At 50.9% G+C, this 20,331-nt stretch overlaps 1 protein-coding gene across 1 annotated transcript in view; it reads left to right on the top strand.

Annotated features, from left to right (window-relative positions):
- The window catches only part of LOC120941395 (SCO-spondin-like), a 210,291-nt gene that overhangs the window by 172,478 nt on the left and 17,482 nt on the right, over window positions 1-20,331 (top strand). Inside the window, exons 89-103 of the mRNA XM_040354735.1 lie at window positions 118-285; window positions 1,351-1,482; window positions 1,569-1,809; window positions 2,014-2,166; window positions 3,382-3,428; window positions 8,876-9,049; window positions 13,631-13,801; window positions 15,041-15,193; window positions 15,408-15,538; window positions 15,778-15,899; window positions 16,598-16,644; window positions 17,837-18,055; window positions 18,135-18,296; window positions 18,379-18,495; window positions 20,011-20,149. Of these exons, the coding sequence (XP_040210669.1) occupies window positions 118-285; window positions 1,351-1,482; window positions 1,569-1,809; window positions 2,014-2,166; window positions 3,382-3,428; window positions 8,876-9,049; window positions 13,631-13,801; window positions 15,041-15,193; window positions 15,408-15,538; window positions 15,778-15,899; window positions 16,598-16,644; window positions 17,837-18,055; window positions 18,135-18,296; window positions 18,379-18,495; window positions 20,011-20,149 (2,176 nt within the window). The remainder of the gene's footprint in view (window positions 1-117; window positions 286-1,350; window positions 1,483-1,568; window positions 1,810-2,013; window positions 2,167-3,381; window positions 3,429-8,875; window positions 9,050-13,630; window positions 13,802-15,040; window positions 15,194-15,407; window positions 15,539-15,777; window positions 15,900-16,597; window positions 16,645-17,836; window positions 18,056-18,134; window positions 18,297-18,378; window positions 18,496-20,010; window positions 20,150-20,331) is intronic.

Raw genomic sequence — 20,331 nt, 5'->3', positions numbered from 1 at the left:
CCGTTAGGACATTGTAGGCTGTGATGGTGGAACACAATGGAGATGGGAAATGCTCCTCTGTAGGATAACCTCTGACAATTTCTCCCCCACCATCTTCTCCTATTCCCTCCGGTGTAGTGAATGGCAGCTGGTCCAAGTGGAGCCCGTGGTCCTGGTGTGACCGGACATGCGGTGGAGGAAGATCGGTGAGAAGTCGGACTTGTACCAGTCCACCTCCAAAAAATGGAGGGAAAGAGTGTCCTGGTGAGAAATACCAAGTGAGGATCTGCAACCCCAAACCCTGCGGTGAGTCCACGAGGGTAACGGCACCAACAAATGGCCGATCTCCGTTCCTAACATCAGTTCTGCCCCGACATGGCAACTGTGAAGTATGCAGTGTGGAGCCCACCTGGACTGTGAACCAAGGCCATACACAGCAGGCCCTCACCCAGGGTAGACCTATACACAGGGGCCAGCACCCTTGGGGAGACCTATACATGGGGAAAGGGGGGGGGCAACACCTGAGGGTAGACCTATACACAGGGCCCACACCTAGACATAAACCTATATACACAGAGGGCCACACACCCAAGGGTAGACCTATACACAGCAGGGGCCAGCACCCATGGGGAGACCTATTCACAGGGGCCAGCACCCATGGGGAGACCTATTCACAGGGGCCAGCACCCATGGGGAGACCTATTCACAGGGGCCACACACCCAAAGGTAGACCTATACACAGCAGGGGCCAGCACCCATGGGGAAAGGGGAGATGGTACACATGGTTCCTGCACCTAGAAGATGGTACGCAGGGGTACGCACCTAGAAGGAGATGGTACATAGGGGACATGCACCTAGAAGGAGATGATACACAGGGTTCCTGCACCTAGAAGGAGATGATACACAGGGTTCCTGCACCTAGAAGGAGATGATACACAGGGGTCCTGCACCTAGAAGGAGATGGTACACAAGGTTCCTGCACCTAGAAGGAGATGGTACGCAGGGTTCCTGCACCCAGAAGGAGATGGTACGCAGGGTTCCTGCACCCAGAAGGAGATGGTACGCAGGGTTCCTGCACCTAGAAGGAGGCGGTACACAAGGTTCCTGCACCTAGAAGGAGATGGTACGCAGGGTCCCTGCACCTAGAAGGAGATGGTATGCAGGGTCCCTGCACCTAGAAGGAGATGATACGCAGGGTTCCTGCACCTAGAAGGAGATGGTATGCAGGGTCCCTGCACCTAGAAGGAGATGATACGCAGGGTTCCTGCACCTAGGAGGATCTATCACACATCCTCGACTCTCCTATTCTGTTGTATTTTTATGTTTTATCGTCTTTACTGACTGCAGTGTTTTGTGGTTTCATCCATACAGAGGAGGGATGCCCGCCGGGTATGGAGGAGGTGGAGTGTGCCAATCACTGCCCCAGGCGTTGCTCGGACTTCCAGCAGGGAATCATCTGCCTGGATGGGGATGGCTGTGAGCCGGGGTGTAGGTGCCCGGCAGGTAGGTCTTGTCTGCCTTTCCGCTCTTCTTCCTCTGGTTGCATGTCGCTGTGCTGGCCCCAATCTGTCTTCTGTATGTCCCCCCAGGAACACTGGAGCAGGACGGCCGGTGTGTGGCCCTCGCGCAGTGTGAGTGCACGGACAGCAGGGGGCAGAGCTGGATGGCTCAGAGCTCCCTCCAGGAGAACTGCAACAACTGCACCTGCACCGACGGTCGCCTCTCCTGCACCGACCTCACCTGCACCGCCGCCGAGTGCAATTGGAGCCAATGGTCCACCTGGTCTCAGTGCTCCGTCACCTGTGGGAGTGGCCAAGAGACTCGTATCAGGTAACAAGCGCCATGCTTTCTTTAATGAGGCACAGAGCCACCAATCAGCATTCGGCTTTCACTTATTCCTCTTCAGTGATTGGCTGTTCAGTGTCCCAGATCATTGGGGGGATTGTATGTAGTGGGTTTAGCGGTGCTCCTCACAGTGACTCCTGGTGGTGGAGAACTTTGTGACATCATAGCATCCAATCTTCTCCCCTGCAGGACCTCCACATCGGGATCACAGAGAGAGAAGTGCCGCAATCCAGAAAGTCAATCCCACCCGTGTCACCCCGGAAAGTGTCCGGAGCTGTGCCCACACGGGGGCTGGGAGCGGCAGATCGGGGACGTGTGGCTGGTGGGAGAGTGCCAGCAGTGGTCAGTATCTATCAAAATCAGGGGTCAGTGGACACCTTGAGGGTTCCTGTATAGCAGGGGTCTCCGAACCATGGCCCGGGGATCCTGATGCAAGGGGGGAATCTGAGGGGGACCCCGATGTAAGGTGAAGATCTCATGTAATGAGTCCTCTGGTGGGGACCTTGATATAGGGCTCTGATGGGGGATCCTGATGTAAGCGGGGACTCTGATGGGGATCCTGATGTAAAGGGGTACTCTTATGGGGATCCTGATGTAAGGGGGGACTCTGATGGGAATCCTGATGTAAGGGGGGACTCTGATGGGGTTTCTGATGTAAAGGGGTACTCTGATGGGGATCCTGATGTAAGGGGGTACTCTGATGGGGATCCTGATGTAAGGGGGGACTCTGATGGGGGATCCTGATGTAAGGGGGTACTCTGATGGGGATCCTGATGTAAGGGGGGACTCTGATGGGGGGTCCTGATGCAAGGGGGGACTCTGAGGCGGACCCCAATGTAAGGTGAAAATCTCATGTAATGGGTCCTCTGGTGGGGACCTTGATATAGGGCTCTGATGGGGGATCCTGATGTAAGCGGGGACTCTGATGGGGATCCTGATGTAAAGGGGTACTCTTATGGGGATCCTGATGTAAGGGGGGACTCTGATGGGAATCCTGATGTAAGGGGGGACTCTGATGGGGTTTCTGATGTAAAGGGGTACTCTGATGGGGATCCTGATGTAAGGGGGTACTCTGATGGGGATCCTGATGTAAGGGGGGACTCTGATGGGGGATCCTGATGTAAGGGGGTACTCTGATGGGGATCCTGATGTAAGGGGGGACTCTGATGGGGGGTCCTGATGCAAGGGGGGACTCTGAGGCGGACCCCAATGTAAGGTGAAAATCTCATGTAATGGGTCCTCTGGTGGGGACCTTGATATAGGTGGGTACTCTGATGGGGATCCTGATATAAAAAGGGCTCCGATGGGGATCCTGATGTAAGGGGGGACTCTGAAGTAAATGGTCCTCTGATGGTGATCCTCATATAAAGAGGGCTCCGATGTAAGGGGGGGACTCTGATGGGAACCCATTTATTTCCAAAAACTCATTTTGTTTGGCCCATGAATATGTGTATACTATGTGGCCCTCGTACTGACAATGTTGGAGACCCCCTGCTCTATAGGATGGTTCCTCCACCTGTGTGTCTCCTTCTGACTTCATTATATCTCTCCCTCCAGTATCTGCACCCCAGAGGGGAACTACTGCCAGGACATTGAATGCCGAGGTGAGTGAGCTCCCATCCATGACCCCATCCAAACCCCATAACGTCTTCTTCCTATCACCCTATTTGTCTAATAGTGTCGCCATGCCAGGAAACGTGTCTGTTGTGTCTCAATCCTCCCGAAAAAGAGAAAGAAGCTCCGCACATTACGCGTTCCTTTTGTTTTTTCACTTTCTCTTTGTTTCCTTTTCATCTTCTACTTCCGATTCCGGCTACTTTTCCTCTTCTCATTCCTTTTCTTGTTCTTCTTCACAATACTTTTCACATTTTTCTTCATCTTTCTCTTCTCCCACCTTTTCCCCTTCATATTCCTCTTCACGCTACTTTTCATGTTGCTCTTCCCCTTCATGCTTCTCCTCCTCATTTCTCTTCTGTTCTTGTTCCTCTCTTCACCCTAATTTTCACATTCCCTTCATCTTCCTCTTCTCCTTCCTTTTTCCCTTCATCTTCCTCTTCTCCTTCCTTTTCCCCTTCATCTTCCTCTTCTCATTTCTCTTCTCTTCTTGGTCCTCTTCACAGTACTTTTCACAATTTTCTTCATGTTCCCCTTCTCTCACCTTTTCCCCTTCATGTTCCTTTTTTCCTTTTTTTTCCCCCTTCATGTTCCTCTTCTCGTTTCTTTTCTGTTCCTGCTCCTCTTCACACCACTTTTCTCATTCCTCTTCATGTTCCTCTTCTTCTTCCTTTTCCCCTCCATCTTCCTCTTCTCATTTCTCTTCTTGGTCCTCTTCAAGCTATGTTCCCTCTTCATGTTCCTCTTCGTGTTCCTCTCCGTGTTTCTCTTCATGTTCCTCTTCATGTTCCTCTTCATGTTCCTCTCCGTGTTTCTCTTCATGTTCCTCTTCATGTTCCTCTCCGTGTTTCTCTTCGTGTTCCTCTTCATGTTCCTCTCCGTGTTTCTCTTCATGTTCCTCTTCATGTTCCTCTCCGTGTTTCTCTTCATGTTCCTCTTCATGTTCCTCTTCATGTTCCTCTTCGTGTTCCTCTTCATGTTCCTCTCTGTGTTTCTCTTCATGTTCCTCTTCATGTTCCTCTTCGTGTTCCTCTTCGTGTTCCTCTTCGTGTTCCTCTTCCTGTTCCTCTTCCTGTTTCTCTTCCTGTTTCTCTTCCTGTTTCTCTTCCTGTTTCTCTTCCTGTTCCTCTTCCTGTTCCTCTTCATGTTCCTCTTCATGTTCCTCTTCCTGTTCCTCTTCCTGTTTCTCTTTGTGTTCCTCTTCATGTTCCTCTTCATGTTCCTCTTCGTGTTCCTCTTCGTGTTCCTCTTCCTGTTCCTCTTCATGTTCCTCTTCGTGTTCCTCTTCCTGTTCCTCTTCCTGTTTCTCTTTGTGTTCCTCTTCATGTTCCTCTTCATGTTCCTCTTCGTGTTCCTCTTCATGTTCCTCTTCATGTTCCTCTTCCTGTTCCTCTTCCTGTTCGTCTTCCTGTTTCTCTTTGTGTTCCTCTTCGTGTTCCTCTTCATGTTCCTCTCTGTGTTTCTCTTCATGTTCCTCTTCATGTTCCTCTTCGTGTTCCTCTTCGTGTTCCTGTTCCTCTTCATGTTCCTCTTCGTGTTCCTCTTCGTGTTCCTCTTCCTGTTCCTCTTCATGTTCCTCTTCGTGTTCCTCTTCCTGTTTCTCTTCCTGTTTCTCTTCCTGTTCCTCTTCCTGTTCCTCTTCCTGTTCCTCTTCATGTTCCTCTTCCTGTTCCTCTTCCTGTTTCTCTTCATGTTCCTCTTCATGTTCCTCTTCATGTTCCTTTTCATGTTCCTCTTCATGTTTCTCTTCGTGTTCCTCTTCATGTTCCTCTTCATGTTCCTCTTCCTTCCAGGCTCCTCTTGTAGATTATGCTCTTTTCTTGTTACTCTTCCTATTTCTCCTCCTGTTTTCTTCTCATTCCTCTTCTTGTTTCTTCTTTCATTCCTCGTACTCTTCTTATCCCTCCTAATATTCCTGTTCCTTTTACTCTTCGTGCTTCTTTTAATACTTTAGTTCATTTTCCCATTCTTCTTCTCATATGTCTACTTGTTCCTTTAACTCTTCTCCTTCATCGTCTTACTCTCGTTCTTCCTCCCTAAGTTTCACTTTTCATTCCTCTTCCCATTTTTATACTTTTAAATCTTCTTCTTCTCCTTCTTCTTCTTTTTCTTTGTGTTCCTTCATCATTGTTTCTTTCTCTCGTTGTTATCTTGCCCTCCTCATGCCTCTCCCTTTATTCGTTCCTCCTTATCTTCATCTTTGCATTCTTTTTCTGGTTCCTCTACCTCTTTACTTTCCTTATTTACTTTTCTTGCTTCTTTTAACCTCTTTGTTCATTTTTCCCATTCTTGTTTCTTTTGCCCATTTCTTCTTCTCATTTCTCTTCTTGTCTATTTAACTTCTCTCCTTCCTTTTCCTCACATTGTTCTTCTTTCTTATCTTCTTCTTCCTCCTTAAGTTCCCCCGCCTTCGTTCCTCTTCCTCTTCCAATTCCTATTTTTTTCATCTTCCTGTTTTGTTCCTCTTCTCATTCCTTTACCTCCCATCCTTTTTCACCTTCCTCCTCCTCCATGCTCTTCTTCATGCTCCTTTATCATTGTGTCTTTCACTTCATGGTTATTTTACCCATTTCAGTCTTCTCTCTTTTTCATTCCTCCAAGTCTTCATCTTTGCAATCTTCTGGTTCCTCCTCCTCTTCTGGTTCCTCTTCTTATTTTGGTTCCTCCTCCTCTTCTGGTTCCTCCTCCTCTTCTGGTTCCTCTTCTTCTTTTGGTTCCTCCTCCTCTTCTGGTTCTCCTCCTCTTCTGGTTTCTTCTCCTCTTCTGGTTCTCCTCCAGTTCTGGTTCTCCTCTTCTGGTTCCTCTTCCTTTTCTGGTTCCTCCTCCTCTTATGGTTCCTCCTCCTCTTCTGGTTCCTCCTCCTCTTCTGGTTTCTCCTCCTCTTATGGTTCTCCTCCAGTTCTGAATCTCCTCCTCTTCTGGTTCCTCCTCCCCTTCTGGTTCCTCCTCTTCTGGTTCTCCTCCTCTTCTGGTTCCTCTTCCTCTTCTGGTTTCTTCTCCTCTTCTGGTTCTCCTCCTCTTCTGGCTTCTCCTCCTCTTCTGGTTCTCCTCCAGTTCTGGTTCTCCTCCTCTTCTGGTTCATCTTCCTCTTCTGGTTCCTCCTCCTCTTCTGGTACCTCCTCCTTTTCTGGTTCCTACTCCTCTTCTGGTTCCTCTTCCTCTTCTGGTTTCTTCTCCTCTTCTGGTTCTCCTCCAGTTCTGGTTCTCCTCTTCTAGTTCCTCTTCCTTTTCTGGTTCCTCCTCCTCTTATGGTTCCTCCTCCTCTTCTGGTTCCTCCTCCTCTTCTGGTTTCTCCTCCTCTTCTGGTTCTCCTCCAGTTCTGAATCTCCTCCTCTTCTGGTTCCTCCTCTTCTGGTTCTCCTCCTCTTCTGGTTCCTCTTCCTCTTCTGGTTTCTTCTCCTCTTCTGGTTCTCCTCCTCTTCTGGTTCCTCTTCCTCTTCTGGTTTCTTCTCCTCTTCTGTTTCTCCTCCAGTTCTGGTTCTCCTCCTCTTCTGGTTCTCCTCCAGTTCTGGTTCTCCTCCTCTTCTGGTTCATCTTCCTCTTCTGGTTTCTCCTCTTCTTCTGGTACCTCCTCCTTTTCTGGTTCCTACTCCTCTTCTGGTTCTCCTCCTCTTCTGGTTCCTCTTCCTCTTCTGGTTCTCCTCCTTTTCTGGTTTCTTCTCCTCTTCTGGTTCTCCTCCTCTTCTGGTTCCTCCTCCTCTTCTGGTTCTCCTCATCTTCTGGTTCCTCTTCTAGTTCCTCCTCCTCTTCTGATTCTCCTCATCTTCTGGTTCCTCTTCTTCTTCTGGTTCCTGCTCCTCTTCACGTTTCCTCTTTTACCTCTTCCTTATCTCTGTCCTTCACCTCTTCATACTCTCTGTGGTCCTCACCTCTTTCTTCTTGGATGTTCCTCAGAGTGTCTCCTGATATCTCACAGTTAGGTCAGCCATGCCTTCCCTCTCAGATCCTCCAGTATAGCGATGGTGCCCATAAATTATGGAAAATCAAACCATTGTTTATTCATACCTAGAAAAATCCTTATTTCACTTGACTGATGAGACCTGTTTGGTTGCTGTGGAGAACAGCGGCACTTTTGTCCCATTACACATAATTTGGCCCATAATAATGTCTGTTGTAATTTGTGTGAATACTTTTTCAAGGCACTGTACATGTAGTTACTTCAACTCAACAGGTTTTACCACTCTCTGGCTTCCTCAGGAGTTTATAACTACTAATAGTTCTACCACTGTAACTAAAGAATAAACACAATCACCAAACACAATGGTCCGGATTCACAAAGCACTTACGCCGGCGTATCTCGAAATACGCCGCATAAGTGCAAATATGCGCCGTTGTATCTGTGCGCCGTGTCCACAAAACCAAGATACGCCTAAAAAAATAGGCTTCATCCGACCGACGTAACTTGCCTACGCCGGCGTAGAGTGGGCACATATTTACGCTGGACTTTCGCATTGATTTTCTATTCACATATGCAAATGAGGGAGATACGCCGATTCACGAAAGTATGTCCGTCCGATGTAGTGCGCGTAAAGTCATACGTCCGGCGTAAAGTTATGCCCCATAAAGGAGGTGTAACTCGGCAGCATCCATGCAAAGGGAACACAAGCCCACGTATTTTACGTAGTTTACGTAGGACGTGAATATGACTAGGCGTAGGTTACGTTCACGCCGTAGGCAGTGATCCGACGTATCTCAGGCAGTTGTTCCGACGTGATTGTGAGCATGCGCACTGAGATGTGCCCACGGGACGGCGCATGCGCAGTTGGCGATACGTATCTCTCTGGCGCTCGGCCCATCATTTGCATGGGGTCACGCCTCATTAGCATGGCTCACGCCCACTTCCACTTACGCCGACTTACGCCTTGGAAACCCAGCGCAGATTTGGAAGCACTGGCTTTGTGAATTCAGTGCTTGCCTCTCTGCGCTGCTTCGGCGTAGCGTAAAGGAGATACGCTACGGCGGCATAAATGTGCGCCGCTGTCTGTAAATCCGGGCCAATGTATACAGTATATGGGATGTGGTGCCCTCGATTCTTTGATTACAGTGATATAACCATTAGTACGTATAAAACTCCTGAGGAAGCCAGAGAGTGGCGAAACATGTTGAGTTGAACTAACTACATGTACAGATCACATGGAAGTAACTTTGCTGGTTTTACACACATAAGACCAAATGTCCTTTAAAAAATGGTTTTTATTAGGTTGTTCAATAAAATATAAAAACATATATATATTTTAGAAATTGTGGTTCATGTTTTAAGTCCCAAACATTGTTTTTCTATGTATTCTATATATAGGATGTGGTGCCCCTGATATATAGGATGTGGTGCCCCTGATCTCCATGCTCACTGGTGGTTGCTCTACATATTATAATGCCAATCTGAATAATAGAGACATTCCATTCTGTGTGTAATTCTGCCCTTCTCTCCAATATTCAGTGAATGGGGACTGGACACCGTGGTCTCCGTGGTCTGACTGTCCAGCCACGTGTGGTGGTGCTGCTGTCCAGATCCGCAGTCGTGCCTGTATCAACCCCCCTCCGCGTAACAACGGTTCTGATTGCGTGGGCCCAGACACCGAAAGGCGAAACTGTACCAACCAGCACTGTGAGGGTGAGCTGTCCACCATGTTACCACCATCTTTTCTGTACATAAGACCTAACCCCTAACCCTAACCCTAAACCCTAACCATAAGCCGAACCCTAACCCTAACCCTAACCCGAACCCAAACCCTAAGCCAAAACCTAACCCTAACCCGAACCCTAAGCCGAACCCTAACCCTAAGCCAAACATTCAGTTGTGTAGGAGAATTCCTTCGCCCCCTCACATTGTTGGGTGTTTTCAGTGGATGTAAAGTCTGGGAATGGCCATCGGTGGGAACACATGACAATGAGAACCATGAAAGGTGAGATGTGTACCTGTTCTCCCTCAGCCCACCAGTGTCACGTACCTGGTGGAGATCGCGCTGTAGAGGGGGCTTCCTGTCCAACACCCCTGGTAGTGACGAAAGGGAGTGAAGGACTCAGAGTGGCACGAGGGCCCATGTAGCTGACGGCTCTTGCTGGGTCTAGACAGGAACCAGGTGGCTGAAGAGCGCTGGGCAGGTACTGAGAACCAGGAGCTCCGTATCGCTGGATGAGCAGATGAAAGCGTAGCCGGGACGTGAGCCAGGGGGTCACCAACAAGACGTGAGCCAGGGGGTCATCAACAAGACGTGAGCCAGGAGGTCATCAACAAGACGTGAGCCAGGGGGTCACCAACAGAGCAGATATCGAGACAGGAGGCAGATACGGGACACAGGCCAGGTTCGGTACACAGGCGGGCAGCGAGGCGCAGGAACATCAGGCAGAAGAGGAGTCAAGCACAAGCCGGGGGGTCACAAGTAGGCAGGCGGAGGTCAAAGGGAAGGTTCAGGCGAAGCCGGGTCAGGATACAGGAAACTGGTACTGATCAGGTAAACGGGCACTAGCTGAAAGACCACTCAGTAAAGTGTGCATGTCACTGGCAGGTTTAAATAGGTGGACTGGCGCCAATGCGCACACGTGTGCGCTCACGCATGCGCCAGTACATGTCTTTTCTTGTACCTATCTTGGAATGTTCACGCCTGCGCGCCAATGCGCGTTTGTTACCCAGATTTCTCTTACAATCAGTATCTCCACCCACACATGATAGAGGTATGGATGTGAAGAGAGTGTAGTGAGAGGAGATCTGGGCTCAGTTGATTTAGCAAGGAGGCCTGGGTTTGGGCTTGGAAGCATTGATGAGATCTGGGGGTGAAAGTCCTTTTCCTACCCTACTCACTACAGGTGAGGATGAGCTGGATCAGGAGCACAGAGGGCTTGCAATTGTTGGCAGGTGAAAGTGGCCGGAAACTAGGGTTGTCCCGATACCGATACCAAGCATTTGCCCGAGTATTTGTACTGTCGGCGGGGGATCAGTGCGTGGGGATTGGGGAAGTTACAAGCACCGATCACCGCTGTATAGATTTAAAAGTAATTTCTCTGCTTCTCTCTCCCCCCCCAGCTTTCAGCTGCTTTAAAATCAGCGGTGATCGGTGCTTGCAACTCCCCCACACACGATCACCGCTGACTGTCCCGTGTCCTCCTCCAGCCCCCCTCCGTTTTGCTGCAGTCTCCCTCCCTCCATGTTTCTCCCTCCGTGTATCCCTCCGTGTATCCCTCCTTGTCCCCCCCCGTGTTTCTCTCTCCCTCCGTGTATCCCTCCGTGTATCCCTCCTTGTCCCCCCCCGTGTTTCTCTCTCCCTCCGTGTATCCCTCCATGTCCCCCCATGTTTCTCTCTCCCTCCGTGTATCCCTCCGTGTCCCCCCTGTGTTTCTCTCTCCCTCCGTGTCCCCCGCCGTGTTTCTCTCTCCCTCCGTGTATCCCTCTGTGTCCCCCCCCCCCGTGTTTCTCTCTCCCTCCGTGTATCCCTCCGTGTCCCCCGCCGCGTTTCTCTCTCCCTCCGTGTATCCCTCCGTGTCCCCCGCCGTGTTTCTCTCTCCCTCCGTGTATCCCTCCGTGTATCCCGCCGTGTTTCTCCCTCCCTCCGTGTATCCCTCCGTGTCCCCCGCCGTGTTTCTCTCTCCCTCCGTGTATCCCTCCGTGTCCCCCGCCGTGTTTCTCTCTCCCTCCGTGTATCCCTCCGTGTCCCCCGCCGTGTTTCTCTCTCCCTCCGTGTATCCCTCCGTGTCCCCCGCCGTGTTTCTCTCTCTCCCTCCGTGTATCCCGCCGTGTTTCTCTCTCCCTCCGTGTATCCCTCCGTGTCCCCCGCCGTGTTTCTCTCTCCCTCCGTGTATCCCTCCGTGTCCCCCGCCGTGTTTCTCTCTCTCTCCCTCCGTGTATCCCGCCGTGTTTCTCTCTCCCTCCGTGTATCCCTCCGTGTCCCCCGCCGTGTTTCTCTCTCCCTCCGTGTATCCCTCCGTGTCCCCCGCCGTGTTTCTCTCTCTCCCTCCGTGTATCCCGCCGTGTTTCTCTCTCCCTCCGTGTATCCCTCCGTGTCCCCCGCCGTGTTTCTCTCTCCCTCCGTGTATCCCTCCGTGTCCCCCGCCGTGTTTCTCTCTCCCTCCGTGTATCCCTCCGTGTCCCCCGCCGTGTTTCTCTCTCTCCCTCCGTGTATCCCGCCGTGTTTCTCTCTCCCTCCGTGTATCCCTCCGTGTCCCCCGCTGTGTTTCTCTCCCCCTCCGTGTATCCCTCTGTGTCCCCCGCCGTGTTTCTCTCTCCCTCCGTGTATTCCTCCGTGTCCCCCGCTGTGTTTCTCTCCCCCTCCGTGTATCCCTCTGTGTCCCCCGCCGTGTTTCTCTCTCCCTCCGTGTATCCCTCCGTGTATCCCTCCGTGTATCCCCCCCGTGTCCCCCGCCGTGTTTCCCTCTCCCTCCGTGTATCCCCCCATGTTTCTCTCTCCCTCCGTGTATCCCTCCGTGTCCCCCCCGTGTTTCTCTCTCCCTCCGTGTATCCCTCCATGTCCCCCGCCGTGTTTCTCTCTCCCTCCGTGTCCCCCGCTGTGTTTCTCTCTCCCTCCGTGTATCCCTCTTTGTATCCCTCCATGTCACCCGCCGTGTTTCTCCCTCCCTCCGTGTATCCCTCCGTGTCCCCCGCCGTGTTTCTCTCTCCCTCCGTGTCCCCCGCCGTGTTTCTCTCTCCCTCCGTGTATCCCTCCGTGTCCCCCGCCGTGTTTCTCTCTCCCTCCGTGTCCCCCGCCGTGTTTCTCTCTCCCTCCGTGTATCCCTCCGTGTCCCCCGCCGTGTTTCTCTCTCCCTCCGTGTCCCTCGCCGTGTTTCTCTCCCCCTCCATACTCCTCCTCCACCCCCTGGAACTGTCAGGATGGAGAGCGGGGTAGGAGCTGGTAAATCCGGCTCCTTACTGCTCCGAATGGACAGAGTCAGTAATCACTGACTCTGTCTATTCACATAACTGAAACATGGTAAACTGTGATTACAATGTTTCAGTTTATGAATGAAGAGAAGCGGCCGTCTTCACTCCATTCACTTTCAGCGCAGCTGATGCTGCTGAGAAAGGGACAGGGGAACATGCGTCCCTAGTCCCTTTCTCTGTATCAAAGGGGAGATGTCAGAGGTCTGTTAAGACCCCCGATATCTCACCAAAGACCCCCCAACAGGGCTGAAAAAAGAATAAAAAAAATTATTGTAGAAAATAATAAGAAAATAAAAGAAAAAAACACACTGACACGGTCCACACCCCCCCCCCCCCCTTAAAAAAAATAAAGCATTATAAATAAAAAAAATAAAAAAATTAAAAACAAATTGTTAAAGATAAAAAAAAAAAAAACTACTGACACGCACATGAGATTAAAAAAAAAGTATCGGTATTCGGTATCGGTACTCAGTCTTAAAAAAGTGGTATGGGGACAACCCTACCGGAAACCCAGCGGCTGGTGCTGCCCATATGTCAGAATAGGATAATGCAAAATGGTGCCACAAAGGCCAACAAAGACGAGGAGATTCTCCAACCAGCTTCCCACACTTGAGTCTGTTGAGTGGTCCTGTTTTGGATCGGGCCGATTGTCTGGTGAGTATCTGCCCCCGTCCTGATTGAACCGATGTAGTTAGGCGCATGCACAGAGAAGAAACCACACTGGAGCCGCGCTCGAGGTATGTGTTACTTCTTTCTTTGCCTAATGTTTTCTAGGTATTAGTAGTTTCTGATTGGTTGTGCCCATGTAAGGTGAACTTCCTCCAGGATCTGTGCGTCATCAGATAGGGTGTAGTCCTGGGCGGAGACGCCATCTTTTAGTTACATTCTTCACTCGATGGGAGGGGGTGCTACCAGCGGCCATTTTGAGCAAGGAATATAAAAGAAGTTTATATACAAAGAAAAAATTTGACTTTATAGTATAAAAAAAGATGAATAGGAAATGGGCATTTTACCGGATCCATCTGTCACAGTCCACGTAGCACATTGTCCTCTTGTCGAAGAGCGCGTCCATTTGGCCATGTTCTGGAAGATGAAGGCGGCTCTACGGATACCCAAGTCTTTGTGATGTCCATTAGGCGGGAGAGCAGAGACTGCGGGTGCCCCAGTCCCGGGAATAGCGCAATTACTATGTTTTTTCCGCTCTTTGTATGTACCGGTCTGGGGGCCCGTCGGTAGGTTGTATGTGGCCCCATCATTACTGCCCGATGTTATTCCGTGACTTGACTGGAAGATTTCATCCTGACGTGTCTGCGCTCCTTTCAGGCAGCAACCGGTGTGGCTGGTCGGAGTGGAGTCGGTGTTCCCGAAGCTGCGGCACTGGAATTAGCAGCCGGACTTGGCGGTGCGACTGTCATGGAGCTGAATCTCTGGATGTGCCATGTAACAGCACTGAGCGCGTGGAGACCGCGGCGTGTTACCTGCAGCCGTGTGAAGGTGAGTGCGAGAACATCACTTGTATCTGACTTCTGAAAATATTTACTTGTGTGATCTATGCTTTGTGTGATCCATGCGGCCGTACGTGTTCCATGCGGCCGTACGTGTTCCATGCGGTCATACGTGTTCCATGCAGCCGTACGTGTTCCATGCGGCCGTACATGCTCCATGCGGCCGTACGTGTTCCATGCGGCCGTACGTGTTTAATGCAGCCATACATGTTCCATGCGGCCGTACGTGTTCCATGCAGCCATACGTGTTCCATGCAGCCATACATGTTCCATGCGGCCGTACGTGTTCCATGCAGCCATACGTGTTCCATGCAGTCATACATGTTCCATGCAGCTGTACGTGTTCCATGTGGCCGTACGTGTTCCATGCGGCCGTACGTGTTCCATGCAGCCATACATGTTCCATGCGGCCGTACATGTTCCATGCAGCCGTACGTTTTCCATGCGACTGTACGTGTTCCATGCGACTGTACGTGTTCCATGCAGTTGTACGTGTTCCATGCGGCCGTATGTGTTCCCATGCAGTCATATGTGTTCCATAAGGCCTTACATGTTCCATGCGGCCGTACGTGTTCCATGCCGTCATACATGCTCCATGCGGTCATACGTGTTCCATGCAGCCGTACGTGTTTTATGCGGCCATATGTGTTCCATGCAGTCATATGTGTTCCATGTGGTCATACATGTTCCATGCGGTCATACGTGTTCCAATGCAGCCATACATGCTCCATGCAGTCATACATGCTCCATGCGGTCATACGTGTTCCATGCAGTCATACGAGTTCCATGCAGTCATACATGCTCCATGCAGTCATACGTGCTCCATGCGATCATACGTGTTCCATGCAGTCATACATGCTCCATGCAGTCATACATGCTCCATGCGATCATACGTGTTCCATGCAGTCATACATGTTCCATGCGGTCATACATGCTCTATACGGTCATACGTGTTCCATGCAGTCATACATGCTCCATGCGGTCATGTGTGTTCCATGCAGTCATACATGCTTCATGCGATCATACGTGTTCCATGCAGTCATACGTGTTCCATGCAGTCATACATGCTTCATGCGGTCATACGTGTTCCATGCAGTCATACATGTTCCATGCGGTCATACGTGCTCTATATGGTCATACATGTTCCATGCAGTCATACATGCTCCATGCGGTCATGTGTGTTCCATGCGGTCACAGGTGTATTCCATGTTCTGTGTGTCTCTTGCAGGAAGCTGTTTCTGGGGCCCGTGGAGTAACTGGTCGGAGTGTTCGTGTCACTCTGCCCTCCAGCACCGCCTCAGGGAACCCCGGGGGCCAAACGCTGACGCATGTGACAAGCTGGGGAGTGAAGTTCGGACATGTGACCTGTCTCAGTGCTCAGGTGAGAATTCTTCACCCTCACACCTGATGTCCACCAAACACAACCACGTTTTCCAATGAACCGGATAGGAGCTCATACTGGGGTGACCATGACTTCTTATATGTTCAATATTTCCTCCAAGATGGCGGAGATCCACCATGATATGACCCGTGTCCCACACATACATGATTCCCCCGTTGTCTCATCTGATATTCCTTCCTCTCTCTTGTCTCAGAGTCCAGCTGTCGGCCACCATTTGTATTCAGTCCGTGTGGTTCTCCATGTCACAGCCTCTGTCCCTCCCGGTTATCGCCAGAGATTTGCCGCAATGTGTCCACCTGCCAGCCCGGCTGTTACTGCCTTCCGGTGAGTGTCAAGTCTCAGAGCCCAAGAGGTGGGTGCCGGCCTGGTGCTGGAGAGTGATCGGGCCAAGGTTGGGCCCTCCATTGTGTGACCGCTGGGGTCTCTAAGAGTCTCCATTCCATTTGTGGTGACCCCGCCTTGGTTTGATATCTTTATGTGGATCTGTGGTCAGTAGAGAAGGTTCCTGTGAGTCCCTATTCTATGGAATGTGTCATGTGATAATCCTTCTTATATCTCCTCAGGGGTTCTTGGAGCAGGAGGGCGAATGTGTCCGTTCCTCGGAGTGTGGCTGTCCATACACGTCTCAGGATGGGATGGCGTATCTGGCCCCGGGCAGCACCGTGCATCTTGGCTGCAGAGAGTGGTGAGTAGGGTGACCACAGTTCCAAAACTGCTGTTCAGGACCCCCCCCCCCCCCAACTATCATGCACCGGTCGGTGACGTCACAAGGGGGTGACATTGCCGGGTGGCCCCGCCCCTTATCTATTTAAGAAATGTCACTTGGCTTACAGTGCAATCGGCGGGTGGCCATGCTGAGGGCGGAGCGGGGTTTATATGCAAGTAGGGAATTACTAGTACTTCATGTACCAGATGTCTGTAGGAGGAGGACTGAGCACTGCAGTGTCCAGTCTTCCATCCTGGGAGTCGGGTCACTCGGGGCTCCACGACTGTAAGACATGCCATACATCAGAGGCTGGGGGGTGATTTCGGGAGCGGGAGGTGGGAAAACAGGGCCCTGGATGACGTCATCGGCAATTGATGCAGAATGGCGAACGCCCGCAATGGCCGTGTCACGGTATTGTCCCAGAATGAAGGTGCCCGGGACAGACCTTAAATGCGTGACTGTCCCGGGCAATCCGGGACACGTGGTCACCCTAGACTGGTGAGTCTGATGGCAAACTTCCCCTGAATGGCACCATTTCCATTGTATTTGTGGTCCTCCAGACCACAAGACCATACAGCACTTTCGTACATCCGAATTCCGTCGTACGATTGGCCTTTGAGTTGCATTTCTTTAGGTCACTTGATTTGGAGGTAACCGTCTTTGTTATGTCTTTCCAGCGTCTGTCACCAGGGGGAGCTGCAGTGTAACCGACAAAACTGTGAAGGTACGTTTCGTAACTGGCCACTCTCCAAAGCCTACAGAAAAGCTAATTGGCTGGTGTAATATAAGGAAGGCGGAGCTATGCCTTGGCACCCGGGTTCATGGCCGGCATGGGCTTAATGGGGCTTATAGATATAGAGGCTCCGTATTCTACGATGGAGCGCTGTGGCCCCTTTAACCAACTCTTTGAACTAAAGGTGGACATACTTGACCTGTTTTATGTAGAACCACACTTCCTCAGGGGCAGGAGAATGCACCAAGTTTGGAGGGGTAGACATGGCCGCTCTCTGTTCTGTATGTAATATATAGAAGGTACGTTGTGTAGAGGTCATGGGGCTCCATGAAGTTCTCTCTCTGTGGTGGAGGTGATAAGAAGTGGTTTTCCTTTGACTCATATCACAGAATGTGCTCATCGGTTTACGTTGGATCTAGGGCCGGGACAAGTGGTGGGCAGGAGGGGAGGCTACCCTGGGCACAGTGATTTATGGTAGGGATGAGGGCGACTTCCTTCTGTTACAAGGCTGACAGGAGTAGTGACAGCGGCAGTGGTTTTGACAAGCAAATGACCGCTGGGAGTAGGATCCCCTAAACTTGCACATCGTGAACCTGAGGGGGGCGGGGTGCACCCTCTGGCACCTTTGCCTTCGGTGCTAGATGACCTTGTCCCGGCACTGGTTGGATCATTTTGGCTAGGGTTAGGGGGTTAGGGTTAGGATCAGGGGTTAGGGTTGGGGTTAAAGTTAGGGCTTGGGTTAGGGTCAGGGTTTGGGTTAGGGTCGGGGTTAAGGTTAGGGCTTGGGTTAGGATCAGGGTCAGGGGTTAGGGTTGGGGTTAAAGTTAGGGCTTGGGTTAGGGTCAGGGTTTGGGTTAGGGTCGGGGTTAAGGTTAGGGCTTGGGTTAGGGTCAGGGTTAGGGTTAGGGGTTAGGATTGGGGTTAAGGTTAGGGCTTGGGTTAGGGTTTGGGTTAGGGTTAGGGTTTTCCCTTGAAGAATAAGGCTAGGACTCAGGAATTGGAACAGGGACCTCCCCCAGAGGTCAAAGGTCGGAAGGCGGGTTCTTAGAGTTTAAAGGTCACGAGGCATGGCTGACCCACCCCCACCAAAGTGTACTGCCTACCCCAACTAAGTCGGGGCAATGAACAAGTCGGGGAAAGTGCTTTGCGTGCGCTTCTAACACGTTGGGCGTGTCTTATGTAGGTCAAGCCTTTCTCAGCGAATGGTCAGAGTGGACGCCGTGCAGTCGCTGCATCCCGTCACCTCACAATGACTCCGTGCCGCCATCTTTCCACTCCGTCCAGCACCGACACCGGATCTGCCTGAATGCCCGGACCGGCTTCCCATGGGTCGGAGATTCTCCGTCTTGTAGAGGGGAGCTGACCCAGGAGAGGCTTTGCCCCGTCCCGGGGATCTGTGATGGTGGGTATCCCTTGTGTAGTTGGGGGATTGGGGTTGATTTATATGAATTGGCCCCTGATGTCCGCCATCTTTGTCTCAGATCTGTGCGTTTGGAATGAGTGGGGGGAATGGAGTCCTTGCCGGGAGCCCTGCAGTGGTGGTTTCCGCTCTAGATGGCGCCATGTTTATCATCCCATGGACATGGCCCAGTGCCAGGGTGCCCGCTTTCAGTCTGAGAGCTGCAACACGGCGGCCTGCCCAGGTAAGTGTCTGGAGAATTGGAAGTTGGGCTTGGCTCAGTAGCGCCTCCTATGAAAACTTTTCTGATTTTTCTTCTTCTGAAGGAGAGAATTGTGAGGATCGTGGGAAGGCCTCCAAGGTGGAATGTGCCAACAAGTGTCCTCGCTCCTGTGCCGACCTCTGGGAACATGTGGAATGTCTACAGGGACAGTGCCGGATGGGTATGGCCAGCTCAGTGACATATATGCCGTACTGTACAGCGACTGGTCACTCCTACTAGACATGTGCACTGCCGAAAAATTCCTTCATTTTCGTTTCATTCGTTTTTTAGCTTTTTTCGGAAATTTAAAAGTTCGGAAATTTTCGCAATCAAAATTTTCAGAATTTTCAAATTTCTGATTTTTTTATATTTAGAATTTTCGTATTTAGAATTTTCAAATTCAGAATTTTTTTATTTCAAATTTTTTAATTTTCAAATTCAAAATGTTCGGATTTCCCATTTTTGGATTTTCGAATTCAGAATTTTAGAATTTCTTATTTTCGAATTTCCGAATTCTCGAATTTAGATTTTTGGAATTTTCTAATTCTGAATTTTGCAAGTAGCGATTTTGGAATTTGCGATTTTTTTTAATTTCCGATTTTCGAATTTGGAAATTTTCACATTTCCCGAAATTTCAAATTTCCGAAATTCACATTTTCGAATTTCCGAAATTTCATACTTCCGAATTTACGAAATTTTGAATTTACGAAATTTGGTAATTTCGGAAATTTGAAGTTTTGAAAATTCGAAAATTCAGTATTTTCAAATTTGGAAATTTGGATATTTCGCAATTAACGAATTTGTCAAAATTTGTTAAAAAAAAAAATTCGGACCTCAACGAATTGCACATGTCTAACTCCTACAGCTGCCCCTTCCTCTCTCCCCCCCCAGTGACCAGTCACTTTTACTGCTCTGCCCCCTCTCCAGTGACTGGATACTCTTGGCTGCACACCCCCAAGTGACCAATCACTGCCCCTTCCTGTCCCCTCATTGACCAGTTACTCTTACAGCTGCCCCACCCCCTTCCCAGTGAATGGTCAGTCTTACAGCTGCCCCACCTCCTCCCCAGTGACTGGTCAGTCTTACAGCTGCCCCACCTCCTCCCCAGTGACTGGTCAGTCTTACAGCTGCCCCACCCCCTCCCCGTGACTAGTCAGTCTTACAGCTGCCCCACCCTCTCCCCAGTGACTGGTCAGTCTTACAGCTGCCCCACCCCCTCCCCAGTGACTGGTCAGTCTTACAGCTGCCCCACCCCCTTCCCAGTGACTGGTCAGTCTTACAGCTGCCCCACCTCCTCCCCAGTGACTGGTCAGTCTTACAGCTGCCCCACCCCCTCCCCGTGACTAGTCAGTCTTACAGCTGCCCCACCCTCTCCCCAGTGACTGGTCAGTCTTACAGCTGCCCCACCCCCTCCCCAGTGACTGGTCAGTCTTACAGATGCCCCACCCCCTCCCTGGTGACTGGTCACTCTTACAGCTGCCCCTCCCCGGTGACTGGTCACTCTTACAGCTGCCCCACCCCCTCCCCAGTGACTGGTCACTCTTACAGCTTCCCCACCCCCTCCCCAGTGACTGGCCAGTCTTTCAGCCTCCCCCTCCCTCTAGTGGCCAGTCTCAGTGTGTAAATCATTTTTACACCCCCCCCCCAGTGATTGGTCACCCCGGTGGACACATGACCCATTGCTCTTCTCTTGCAGGGTGCCGCTGTCCAGAAGGCTGGCTTTTGCAGGATAAGACTTGTGTGCCGGTGGCGGATTGTCGCTGTGGACTGCCAACGTCCAATGGCAGCACAGAATATGAACCCGACGCCGTTGTCCGTATCGGATGTAATAATTGGTGGGTTTGTGAATCTGGTACAATATCCGGAATCTTTAAAGCTGTTCACTTTTTCTAAATGATAATTTATGGAGGTTCCTCCAGTCTTCATACCAGAAGAGCGACGTCCCCTGGGCATGACGTCCTTCGCTCCACTACCGTGTGATTTATTATTTACGGCTCCGCAATCTTTATCTCTTGGT

Source organism: Rana temporaria, chromosome 5 (assembly GCF_905171775.1).
Source record: "Rana temporaria chromosome 5, aRanTem1.1, whole genome shotgun sequence".
In the NCBI taxonomy this organism is placed as follows: Eukaryota; Metazoa; Chordata; class Amphibia; order Anura; family Ranidae; genus Rana; species Rana temporaria.
The sequence above is the reverse complement of the archived record's forward strand: the minus strand, read 5'-3'. Positions and strand labels throughout refer to the sequence as shown.